Genomic DNA, 11,544 nt, shown 5'->3' with positions numbered 1-11,544 from the left:
AAAAAAATTTTAGACGTTTTTTATTACGGATTTTTTTTCATACTTTTTTTCCAAAATTTTTCAAAAATGTTTTCAGACATTTTTCAGACTTTTTTTTTTTTTTTTTTTCCAACATTTTTCAAACTTTTTTTTTCAGACTTTTTTTTCAGACATTATTTTTTCAGACTTTTTTTCCAACATTTTTCAGACTTTTTTTTTTTTTTTTTTTTACCTTTTTCAGACATTGTTTAGACTTTTTTTCCCAACATTTTTCAAACTTTTTTTTCAAAAATGTTCTCAGACATTTTTCAGTCTTTTTTCAGACTTTTCTTTTAAAGAAATGTTTTCATACTTTTTTTTCCAACATTTTTCAAACTTTTTTTTCAGACTTTTTTTCCAACATTTTTAAATTTTTTTTTTTCAGACTTTTTTTATTAAGGATTTTTTTTCCAACATTTTTCAAACTTTTTTTTTCAAAAATGTTCTCAGACATTTTTCAGTCTTTTTTCAGACTTTTCTTTTAAAGAAATGTTTTCATACTTTTTTTTCCAACATTTTTCAAACTTTTTTTTCAGACTTTTTTTCCAACATTTTAAAAAAAAAAAATTTTCAGACTTTTTTTATTACGGATTTTTTTTCCAACATTTTTCCAACTTTTTTTTTCAAAAATGTTCTCAGACATTTTTCAGTCTTTTTTCAGACTTTTCTTTTAAAGAAATGTTTTCATACTTTTTTTTCCAACATTTTTCAAACTTTTTTTTCAGACTTTTTTTCCAACATTTTTCAATTTATTTTTTTTCAGACTTTTTTTATTACGGATTTTTTTTCCAACATTTTTCAAACTTTTTTTTTCAAAAATGTTCTCAGACATTTTTCAGTCTTTTTTCAGACTTTTCTTTTAAAGAAATGTTTTCATACTTTTTTTTCCAACATTTTTCAAACTTTTTTTTCAGACTTTTTTTCCAACATTTTTCAATTTTTTTTTTTTTCAGACTTTTTTTATTACGGATTTTTTTTCAAACTTTTTTTTCATACATTTTTCAAACTTTGTTTTTTAGACTTTTTTTTCAAACTTTTGTTTTTAAAAATATTTTTTTTTACCTTTTTCAGACATTGTTTAGACTTTTTTTTCCAACATTTTTCAAAAAAGAATGAAGAAAGAAAGAAAGAAAGAAAGAAAGAAAGAAAGAAGAAAGAAAGAAAGAAGAAAGAAAGAAAGAAATAGAGAAAGAAAGAAAGAAAGAAATAGAGAAAGAAAGAAAGAAAGAAAGAAAGAAATAGAGAAAGAAAGAAAGAAAGAAATAGAGAAAGAAAGAAAGAAAGAAAGAAAGAAAAGAAAGAAAGAAAGAAAGAAAGAAAGAAAGAAAGAAAGAAATAGAGAAAGAAAGAAAGAAAGAAAGAAAGAAAGAAAGAAATAATAAATACATTTAAAAAAAACTATGTGACCTCCAGACCGGAAGTCGGCGCTGCTGCGTCATCAACCCACGGAACAGCGTGGTCAGAGTTGCATGATGGGATATGGAGTCCTGCGGCGGCGCGCTGCCGCCATGTCACCTAGAGAGAGACGGTTAGCGCTGCTCTCTGTTCTCTGCGTCGCTGGCCTCGCTCTTTATTACTACATCCCTACTTTCCTCTGCTTGTCGTTGATCCTCGCGGGGTGTTGTATCGTGTGTTACTATCACAGCGGAGCAGAACCGCTGCTTCCCGCCAGGCTAGGCCTCCTCGATCCCCGGGCTCGCGTGAACGTCCCTGCCGCGCTCCGGCGCTGGTTGTCGGGTTGGAGGGTGACCGGCGTGTCGGTGGCGGAGTCCCCTGGAGGGAGAGTGAAAGGCGGCTACAGGAGCTTCAGAGAACCGGGGGTTTATCTCAGAGAACCGGGGGTTTACCGGAGGGAGACGTTACAGAGTGACTCGTTCCTGTTCAGCCCCAGAGATCTGCTCATGGGGAGTTACATCGGGAGACCGGAGAGTCCACCGGCCGGAGAGATGAGGCCGAGAGCCGGCAGGAACACCCGGGAGCTGCTGCGGGAGAGACTCTCCAGACCCAACCACGCTGTCTACACACCCAACAGGAGGCTCTCCTTCACCGGGTAAGATCACTACACCACGCTGCCTACACACCCAACAGGAGGCTCTCCTTCACCGGGTAAGAGCACCACTAAGCCACGCTGCCGGTACCATCAGGAGGAGGTGGTTTGGCGGGTTTTAATGTTAATTATTAACTCATAAGTCTTTATCAGCACACTCAAATGAGTGATAGTCAATAGAGACAGAGACCTTTCTGGAAAATATAACAATATTGTCAATTTGTGAGCCAGTATAATGAGTGGAAACTTGACTTTTAGTTTATATGAAACATGAAATACATCAACACGCCTCATATGTTTGGTTTGCTCCATTAACAACATTGTAATATATTTATAAAATACAGCAACAATAACACACTTTTTTAATGGATATTTGATAGAGACAGAGACATTTCTGGAAAATATAGCATTATTGTTAATTTATGAACCATTATAATGAGTGGGAAATTATGTTTGGTTTGCTCCATTAACAACATTGTAATATATTTATAAAATACAACAACACACTTTTACAAGGATAGCCCAATACATTCATGGATTTATTTCCACCCATCGTTTTCCTTGGTGTTGACATAGTCCCAACCTTTATCAAGACTGAGACAGGTATTCAAGAAAGATTAGAAAATCGGTACTTAAAATGTAATCACATCAACAAACAAACAATACTTTACTCCTGTGGCTTCATGGTATAATAATCCTCTGAGGCTGCTGTTGTTGGAGAAACATACCTTGGGAGTCATACAAACATGCACAGCCAACAATTTCAACATATTGTAAGTTTTAATGTTGATTATTAACTCCCAAGTCTTTGAAAAAATCTTTATCATCACACTCAAATAACCAAACATAGATTTAGTAGCTGTTTTTTTATGGATATTTAATAGAGATAGAGACATTTCTGGAAAATACACCAATATTGTCAATTTGTCAACCATTATGAGTGGAAACTTGACTTCTAGTTGATATAAAAGATGAAATACATCAACATGCCTCTTATGTTTGGTTTGATCCATTAACAACATTGTAATATATTTATAAAATACAACAATACCAAAACACTTTTACAGGGATTGACCAATAAATTCATGGATTTTATATCTGGAAAATACACCAATATTGTCAATTTGTGAACCATTATAATGAGTGGAAACTTGGCTTCTGGTTGATATGAATTACATCAACATGCCTCTTATGTTTGCTTCAAATAAATCCATGAATTTATTGGGCTATCCTTGTAAAAGTGTGTTGTATTTTATGAATACATTACAATGCTGTTAATGGAGCAAACCAAACATATGAGGCATGTTGATGTATTTCATCTTTTATATCAAGTAGAAGCCAAGTTTCCACTCATTATAATGGCTCACAAATTGACAATATAATTATATTTTCCAGAAGTGTTTCTGTTGAATATCAATCAAGAAACACCTACTAAATATATGTTTGGTTATTTGAGTGTGATGATAAAGATTTTTTCAAAGACGTAAGTTTTAATGTTGATTATTAACTCCTAAAATAGGTTGAAATTGTTGGCTGTGCATGTTTGTATGACTCCCAAGGTATTTTTCTCCAACAACAGCAGCCTCAGAGGATTATTATACCATGAAGCCACAGGAGTAAAGTATGTTTGTTTGTTGATGTGATTACATTTTCTAGTTTAAGTACCTATTTTCTAATCTTTATTACCTGTCTGTCTTGATAAAGGTTGAAGTCACAAATTAGGCTCTGTATGAAAAGTGTATACATGTTGGTTGTATATTGGTAAGTGAATGCAGGTAGCATGTATCTACTCTTGCATTATATTGTTTTTTTCCTCCTCAGGGAGCCGCCGGGCTCAGGGAGCAGATTCACCATCACCCCCCAGCGTCACTATCCCCTGCAGCAGCCGGGCGTCTCATCAGTGGGAGTCCTGCCTCCTGTCAACTGGGATGGCTTCAGGAAGAAAAACATCCTCAGTCCCCGCAACTCCCAGACTGTCCTCAGCCCCGTCACGGTGAAGATCGCGCGGCCCGACCACCACAGCTCCCCCAGGTCTCTACGTTCACGTCCAACACTTAGTCTGCCGTCATACTAGACTAGCTAACGTTTGATACACAGATAGTGGTGTTGTTGTGCTCTGCTGTGGCCTTGCTGTTTGAATGTTAACACTGACAGGAGCTTTGTTTTTGTCACCGGTTGTTGTTTTTTAGTTTGGACCATCTGAGTTGTGCAGGGCTCCCCAGGGCCCCGGTGGACCCCTGCTCCAGAGAAAGTGTCCTCAAGGTGTTGAAGGAAAGCCGCAAGAGAGAAGTGGAGGAAGAGGACAGAAGCTTCACAACTGAGCAGAAAAGCAAAAGAAGGTACGAAGCTGAAAGGAGACTCTGGTGCTTGCAAGCTTCTCCACTGGCACTGATTACCTTCTAACAGTATAAGTAACTTTAGGCTACAGTTAGGCTCAACTAAGTGCTATTCGGTACCTGTTATGCACATTCAGTCAGTTGAAGTGTGATGCATGTTTGTAATTTTCATTCCCTAAGGCGTAACGACAGCGGTGGAAGTGCACACTCTGCTTTTGAGCCTCTTCTGCCCAACGGGACGCCGTCACAGCTGGTCCCTAAGTGAGTTCAACTTTTCTCAAGTGGCGACAAACTGTCCAATCTTGTCATGTTTGAGTTTTACTGACACTCTGTGACGTATAGTGTGGCTGTCTAAATGCTTTCCTTTCCTTCCTCCAGGCCAGGAACCCTGAAAAGAGGGATGACCTCACTGGCGGAGGATTCGATCATGAAGAGGTCTCGCTGCTCCTCCATCAGCTCCGGTAGTGGGGTCCATGCCCCGAGAGGAACCCCAGGCACCATGAGAAACCCTATCCAGAGCTCCTACAGCTCTACACTAGGCCTCAGCCAGGTAAGACTTAACCTGCTGCGTTAAACTACACATGGCTCTGCAGAGATAAAGTGCAGTTGTTGAGCTTTATCTCCATGTTTCCCGTCACAGTGGAAGAAGCGGTCAGCACCCAGCTCCCCTCTGTCCAGCCCCGGATCATCTCGCTGTCAGACTCCAGAGGGAGTCTCCAAAAGACCCAGGTATGTCTCTGCTTGGTTCCCTGCTAGTCATCCACATTTAATCTAATATCACAGTTTATAACTTTTGGTTTCGTTACCAGAGAGGACGACGGGCTTTCTCCCAGCTCAGCTTCCTCAGTGAGGTCGGACCACACGGCCTCCGACAAGGCACCTGCTACTTGTAAGTCCCATTGATCTCCAGTCTTGTGTTGTAAACAAAGGACTTCCTCACGCTCAGAAGTGCAGCTCTGTGCAGCAGATTATGCAAATATTGACAGAACATATTAATTAATAGTTAAAGCTGCTTTACCCAGTGACAATTAGAGGCTACTGAAGTCATTTCCTATCACACAAAGTCAGTTTTATATATATTCATCCATTCTAGACACATTTTTGTATCACATTTTCCAACATGGAGTTAACCTGTGCGAGACTCCTCTACTCTAAACCAGATTAACTGCAGTATCCCCGTGTTAAGCTGTTGACATAAGATGCACATCAAGCATTGCGTTACATAAATGGTTTGTCGGATGTATACGCTGTTGGTCACACTTTGTCTCCTACGAGTTCAACGGGGTACCAACAGCTAGGGATGCACTGATCTGCACTCACGGGGGTTTACTGATGGTCTCCTTTTCACACATTTAAAATCTCTACGTGGAACTCTTTGGATCATTTTGGTCAGAGGTCAAGGGAAACTGAAAATGGCCATGCCGGTTTTTCCCTCGCCTAACTTTGGCGAATGAATTACTTCATACCGTGGCGATACTAGATCTACTTAACAATGTCGGATCAGTGCATCCCTACCCAAAAACTGTGAGTTTGTTATATAGAAGTAGACACTGTGTTGCGTCTTTTAGTTGGATTTAGTTTCATTGTCCTTTTTTATTTGATGATGTTGCAGCCAAGCAGACTCCAGTCCTCAAGATCCCAGTCCCTACCTCCACAGACTCTACTGGTAGCGGTGGGAAGAGAAAGCGTAAGATCCAGCTGGTGTCCAGCCACCGGGACGATCAGATCTCTCTGGTAAGGAGTGCCACATTGTCAGACTTCATGCTTTATATAGTCATGTGTGACGGTGACCTAGATTTCTCTACTTAACTCCCGGTGCTCGCTTATTTGCAGCCCCCGCCTCCAGAGCTGGGCTACACCATCACTGCGAAAGACCTGGATGAAGAGAAAAAGGCTGCGCTCAGCAAGATCCAGAAGGTCCTGGAGACGCCTGGTGAGTGGAAGCAGCCACACGAATACACCATTTAACTCTTCTTCTTTAACTTCTACACTGTGTGAGTCAGGTTGCACTGTTACCCCGTGTAGACCGCAAGCGTATCGGCCACGTTTTTCACTCGTACGTCTGACGCTTTCATTTTAATATATGCAGCTGTCTACAGCGTCTCAGCTGCGTCTCAAGGGCTTCAAGTCTGTTTTTTTTATCGATAATATACATGTAAACGCAAGGTTGATAGCCAATAAACACTACTAATTTACGACATGTTTTAGGGTTTTATCATTGTAATTATTAAACTTTTATCATATTATCTTTTTCAGAGATGATGTTAAAGTGATTTCTCTTTTTTAGGACCGTTAAACTTGACTAGACTCGTGTGGCTGCCTGTCTGACCTCCCTGTTGATTTTGTCCTTGTTTAGCTCCGGAGCCAGAGAAGTCCATCTCTCCCCCGGCCACCACTTCCACCCAGCTAGCCATCTCTACTAGCTCCACCACCGCCACCACCCTGAGCAGCCTTCTGGCAGCTCCTCTGCCCACAGTAGCCTCCAGCTCTGCCATCCCAGTCATCAACCTGGATCCCAGTCCAGGCATCAGCGTCAGCACGGCGCCTGTGGCCTCCAACCCGCTGCTGGAGGCTCTGAAAATGAAGATCATCATTCCTGCTAGCTCCACATCTGCTGCCAACACAACGACAGGTACGATCGTTGAACTGTAAAGCCGTGTAATAAATCTTAATATTGATTCGCGATGCTTTAAGGTTTTTCTAACCTAAAGATAAAGCTTGACCCATATTCACTTGGTTCCATATATATATCATGACATGTATTGATCATCCACATCCTGTTTGTTTGTTTTGTGCCTGTAGTTTCTGCATCAGCCACGCCGGTACAACCCAGTGGCTTAATCCTGAAGATCGCGACTCCAGCGCTCACCCCACAGCTCCCTCCTGCCTCCCAGTCTCAGTCCTCCTCTGCAGGTGTGGATCAGCCCTCTGCCTTCACTCAGGTGCTGGGTCAGGTCTCCAGGGCCTCCAGCGGCACTCCGCCTGTTACAGGAAGCGGCCTGTTTGGATTGGCGAGTCAGATCGGCGCCCCCGCTGCTTCCTCAGCCGCCAGCTTGTTCACTACTGCTGCGCCTGCTCCAGCTAGCAGCATGGCGTCAGTCGTTAATACCAACCCTCTGGCTTCAGGGTTCAAACCCATTTTCTCCCTCACCACCACCCCCACCTCTGCCGCAGCTACATCATCAGCCCCGGAGAGCAAACCTGTCCAAAATTTCCAACCCATCTTTGGAGCTGCCACCACAGGTGCTGGCTTTGGACAGCCTCCACCGTACACAACGAGCAACCCAGCTTCTACCATTTCTTCAAGTAGTACATCCTCAATGTTTGGATCAACAAGCAGCACCACCGTTACACCATCTCTTTTCCCTGGCTTGACCAACACGCCCACATGCATGGCCTCCACCGGCTCCACCACACAGCCCGCAGCATCGCCAGCTGTGAAATCCCTCTTTGGAAACTGGTCTACACCATCCACAACCAGTACCAGCTCAGCCTCAATGCAGGCCCCTAATACCGGGAGCACATTTCAGTTTGGAACTGCTCCCACCACTACCACCGCCGCTGCTGCTGCTGCTACCACAACCAGCAACAGCGGCTTCATGTTTGGTGCCATGCAGCCAGACCCTCAAGCAGCCAACCAGAAGGCATTCGCCTTTGGCCAGGCAGCACCCAGCCAGAACACAACCACTGCTTCATTTGGAGGTTTTTCCATGACCAACGCAGCCCCCACTACTGCTGCTGCTGCAGCCACCACGCAGTCCACCTTCGCCTTTGGAAAGTCGTCGTTTCAAGCACCGGCAGCGCAGACGACCTTTGGCTCCTCAGCGGCACTGGCGGTGCAGACAACCTTTGGCTCTTCGTCGGCACCGGCAGCCCAGACAACCTTTGGCTCCTCGGCGGCACCGGCAGCCCAGACAACCTTTGGCTCCTCGGCGGCACCGGCAGTCCAGACAACCTTTGGCTCCTCAGCGGCACCGGCAGTCCAGACAACCTTTGGCTCCTCAGCGGCACCGGCAGTCCAGACAACCTTTGGCTCCTCAGTGGCAACGGCAACGCCGTCAACCTTTGGCTCCTCAGTGGCAACGGCAACGCAGTCAACTTTTGGCTCCTCAGCGGCAACGGCAGCCCAGACAACATTTGGTTCCTCCGCGGCAACGGCAGCCCAGACAACATTTGGCTCCTCAGCGACACTGGCAACACAGTCAACCTTTGGCTCCTCAGCAGCAACGGCAGCGCCGTCAACCTTTGGCTCCTCGGCTGCACCCGCAGCGCAGATGACTTTTGGCTCCCCCACGACACCGGCACCAACTTTTGGCTCCTCCTCCTCCGCAAAACCATTCTCCTTTGGAGGCGGCGTGGCAACATCATCCGCACCCGCCCCTAACACCGCCCCACCCCCCTTCCCTTTTGGCTCAGCTGTTGTCACCACAGCAACCAGCTTTGGCACCCAAGCCAAACCAGCATTTGGAGCCAGCTCCACTGGTTTTGCTTTCGGTGGCACCACCGCTCCCTCGGCCGCACCCAACTTCGGTGCAGCAACCCAGACTCAGAGCGCCTCCTCAGCCGGCTTCAATTTTGGCGGTGCTGCTCCTCAGCAGGTTCCCGCCGGCCCCGCTCAGACAGTACCCAGTGGATTTAACTTTGGTGCTGCTGCTGGTATGCCGTGCCCCCAGTTTGGAACACCAGTCCCCAATAATCCTGCACCGCAGATGGGAAGCTTCAACTTTGGGGCTGCTGCTACTGACAAACCAGCTTTTGGTAAGGTTTATTTTAATCTTGTTTATATTTTAAACCCAGTTAGTGATATGAGTTAGAAACTGAATTTTGGCTTTCAGAATTAATCAAACTTGACTATGGCATTTGCAGATCAACAAATCCTCCTTTTTTTCCCCTACCAACACTCTAATTGTTGTCAATAGTCCAGGTTTCCCAGTAAAGCAGCCGGTTGTGTGTTTGGTTTAATCAAGTTGTGTGCTGCTTTTCTCTGCAGGGACGTCGACCCCATCCTTCGGCCAGAGTGCTGCTGCCGCTGCAGGTCCAATTCCCTTTGGAAGTCCTGGAACTCCAGTCCAAGGCTTCAGCGCTGTTCCTTTTGGTAGGTCGTTAATGCAACTGCAACTTTTCAGGCCATGCTGCGAGTGTCTTTACACAGCAGTGCACAGGTAAAAGGTATCTCATGTGAGCTGTGTGGCTGCTCTAACCTGTTAACATGGACACCGAAATAAAAGACAACAGGTAACGCAGCCACCTGCAGCGCTCCTGATGTTCCTGGTGTGGACAAGCCGTTACAGATCTGTCCATTAAATCAACCATCAATTAGTCAACAAAGTTGTATGAGTTGGTCGAGGGCAGCTCTAATCCTTAGAAGTGACACGTTGTGTATGTGTTTTGTACCATCAGGGTCTCCAGCGACTCCCTCCTTTTCCATCGGAGCCGGATCGAAGCCATCTGGAGCTCGCCAGAGGCTGCAGGCGAGGAGGCAACACAACAGGAAGAAGTAACCTGCTGCACGTGTCCAGCACTGCTTTCAGAGGACTTCTGCCGTTGCTGCTGTTGCTGCTATGGTTAATCTGGCTAACATTGCTCTGTTCTAAGCCCAACACCCCCCCTTCCCCACCCAACAAGAACAAGAACCAGGCCCCTCTGCTTCCTTCCCCTCCTCCTCCCGTGGGTTGTGCTGGCCCCGAAACGTTGTGTTTGCAGAGGAGTTAGAAAGAGCACACCGGAGTTAATGCTGCCTGGATGACTACATGACCCAGAGAGAGGGAATGTAGCAGTGAGGAGAATCCGTAACGATGTACTATACTTGAAGAGAGAGACGATTGAATAGTTTGATTCTGAACAAAAGCATATCCAAAGTTGTTTTTTTTCCTTTACAGTATGTGGACACTCCCATCGGTTCGTCTTAAGGAGAGAGAGTTGAGTCAGGCAAAAGACATGGAGCTCGTGGCTCAGACATTTATTTTTTTACGTGAAGCGCTCACTGGTTTGTATGTTACGGAGTATCTGAGTACATTATCTGAATGTGAGTGTGAATAGGATGTGAAATGCACAGTTGATTCAGATGAGGTACACAACACTTTGCAGTGTAAATGTAAAGTTATGAGACGTTTGCTTTTTAAATTATTTTTTTAATTGGCTCTCTGACCCTGTCAATGAATGATGTGTTTCTGCACTTAAAGGGCGACTTAGTAAAATGTCTTAATGTAGTTAGTGCAGACCTTTGTGTTCTTGTTTCTCTGTGTCATTGCAAGCATTCCCAGAGTCCTCCCATGGACGGCCTTTTCTTTGTCTGAAAGTGATTGCCAACACTGATGTAATTAGCAGGATTGGTGTATGATTAGGATGTCTACTCAAAACCAAAGCCAACTCTTCAACTTCATGCCTGTGAAAAGAATCTGTGATCTTTATCTCCTCTTTAAACTCTTGAGATGCGTTTGTTTTGTGCCAGACTACCTCTCTTTACTCCAGGCACTGAATCTCTGTTACTTCACTGAAAAACAAATCTGACTTAGATCGTACCTTTTAACTACTGTTAATGCAGATGTACCTTTAATAAGTACAAAGCAACACATTATCCCATCAGATTTATTAAAAACACAGTGTGTCAGATTGCTTGGTAATTACAGAAATCCTCCCTGTGCTGCAGAGGGTTGTTCTAGTCTCTGATGTCTCGTACTTGCACCAGGAGGTGAAGGATTTTGTCAAACAAACATGACGTCGGCAGTCAGTTATTTTCCTGTTCTCAGTAATAATCACCTCTTCTTGTGAAAAGTGAGCAGTATCTGATGCAGTTTTTTTTGGATGGTTAATTTTGAATAAATAAAAACAGAATTTTGGACGTGGATGTTCCAGGAAGAACATTTTAACCCTTCAAGGTCCCATTCTTCTACTTACTGTATATTCAGTTGAGTTTTTCTGTGTCCCAACTCCATACTAATATTAGTAGTTATTGTGGTTGGTACTAGGGCTGCATAATTAATCTAAATTTGAGATTAATTCTTTCATTTTTTTCCAATGAAAATGAAAATAATGATGTGAAAATTAGCATTCTCTCAAATATCGCAATATTGGTCAAAAATAATCGCAATATCTTTTCAAAATCGTGCAGCCGTAGTTGGTTTACAAGAGATCTACATACTT

General features: G+C 43.7%; 1 protein-coding gene across 3 annotated transcripts; it reads left to right on the top strand.

The window, feature by feature from the left end:
* Positions 1-1,460: 1,460 nt before the first annotated feature.
* pom121 (POM121 transmembrane nucleoporin) lies at positions 1,461-11,261 on the top strand. Of its 3 annotated transcripts, none has more exons than XR_012590464.1 (14): positions 1,461-2,068; positions 3,887-4,096; positions 4,255-4,404; positions 4,582-4,662; positions 4,780-4,951; positions 5,042-5,130; positions 5,211-5,290; positions 6,014-6,135; positions 6,235-6,334; positions 6,758-7,033; positions 7,204-8,237; positions 8,347-9,159; positions 9,392-9,496; positions 9,802-11,261. XR_012590464.1 is itself a non-coding variant. In XM_074612207.1 (13 exons), exons 1-13 carry the CDS (start codon positions 1,488-1,490, stop codon positions 9,900-9,902), a joined length of 4,023 nt encoding a protein of 1,340 aa, XP_074468308.1. In that variant the 5' UTR covers positions 1,461-1,487; the 3' UTR covers positions 9,903-11,261. The 3 variants fall into 3 exon arrangements, 1 of the variants encoding a protein (XP_074468308.1); XR_012590463.1 differs by having other exon boundaries at positions 7,204-8,336; positions 8,443-9,159; XM_074612207.1 differs by having other exon boundaries at positions 7,204-9,159.
* The last annotated feature ends 283 nt before the right edge of the window (positions 11,262-11,544 follow it).

The sequence above is a fragment of the Sebastes fasciatus genome, chromosome 16 (genome assembly GCF_043250625.1).
Source record: "Sebastes fasciatus isolate fSebFas1 chromosome 16, fSebFas1.pri, whole genome shotgun sequence".
Lineage (NCBI taxonomy): Eukaryota > Metazoa > Chordata > Actinopteri > Perciformes > Sebastidae > Sebastes > Sebastes fasciatus.
The sequence above is the reverse complement of the archived record's forward strand: the minus strand, read 5'-3'. Positions and strand labels throughout refer to the sequence as shown.

Coding starts and splice junctions, on each gene's coding strand:
- pom121 (XM_074612207.1), top strand. CDS start 1,488: ATGATGGGATATGGAGTCCTGCGGCGGCGCGCTGCCGCCATGTCACCT. Junction 4,097..4,254: donor GACCACCACAGCTCCCCCAG/GTCTCTACGTTC, acceptor GTTGTTTTTTAG/TTTGGACCATCTGAGTTGTG. Junction 9,160..9,391: donor TACTGACAAACCAGCTTTTG/GTAAGGTTTATT, acceptor TTTTCTCTGCAG/GGACGTCGACCCCATCCTTC.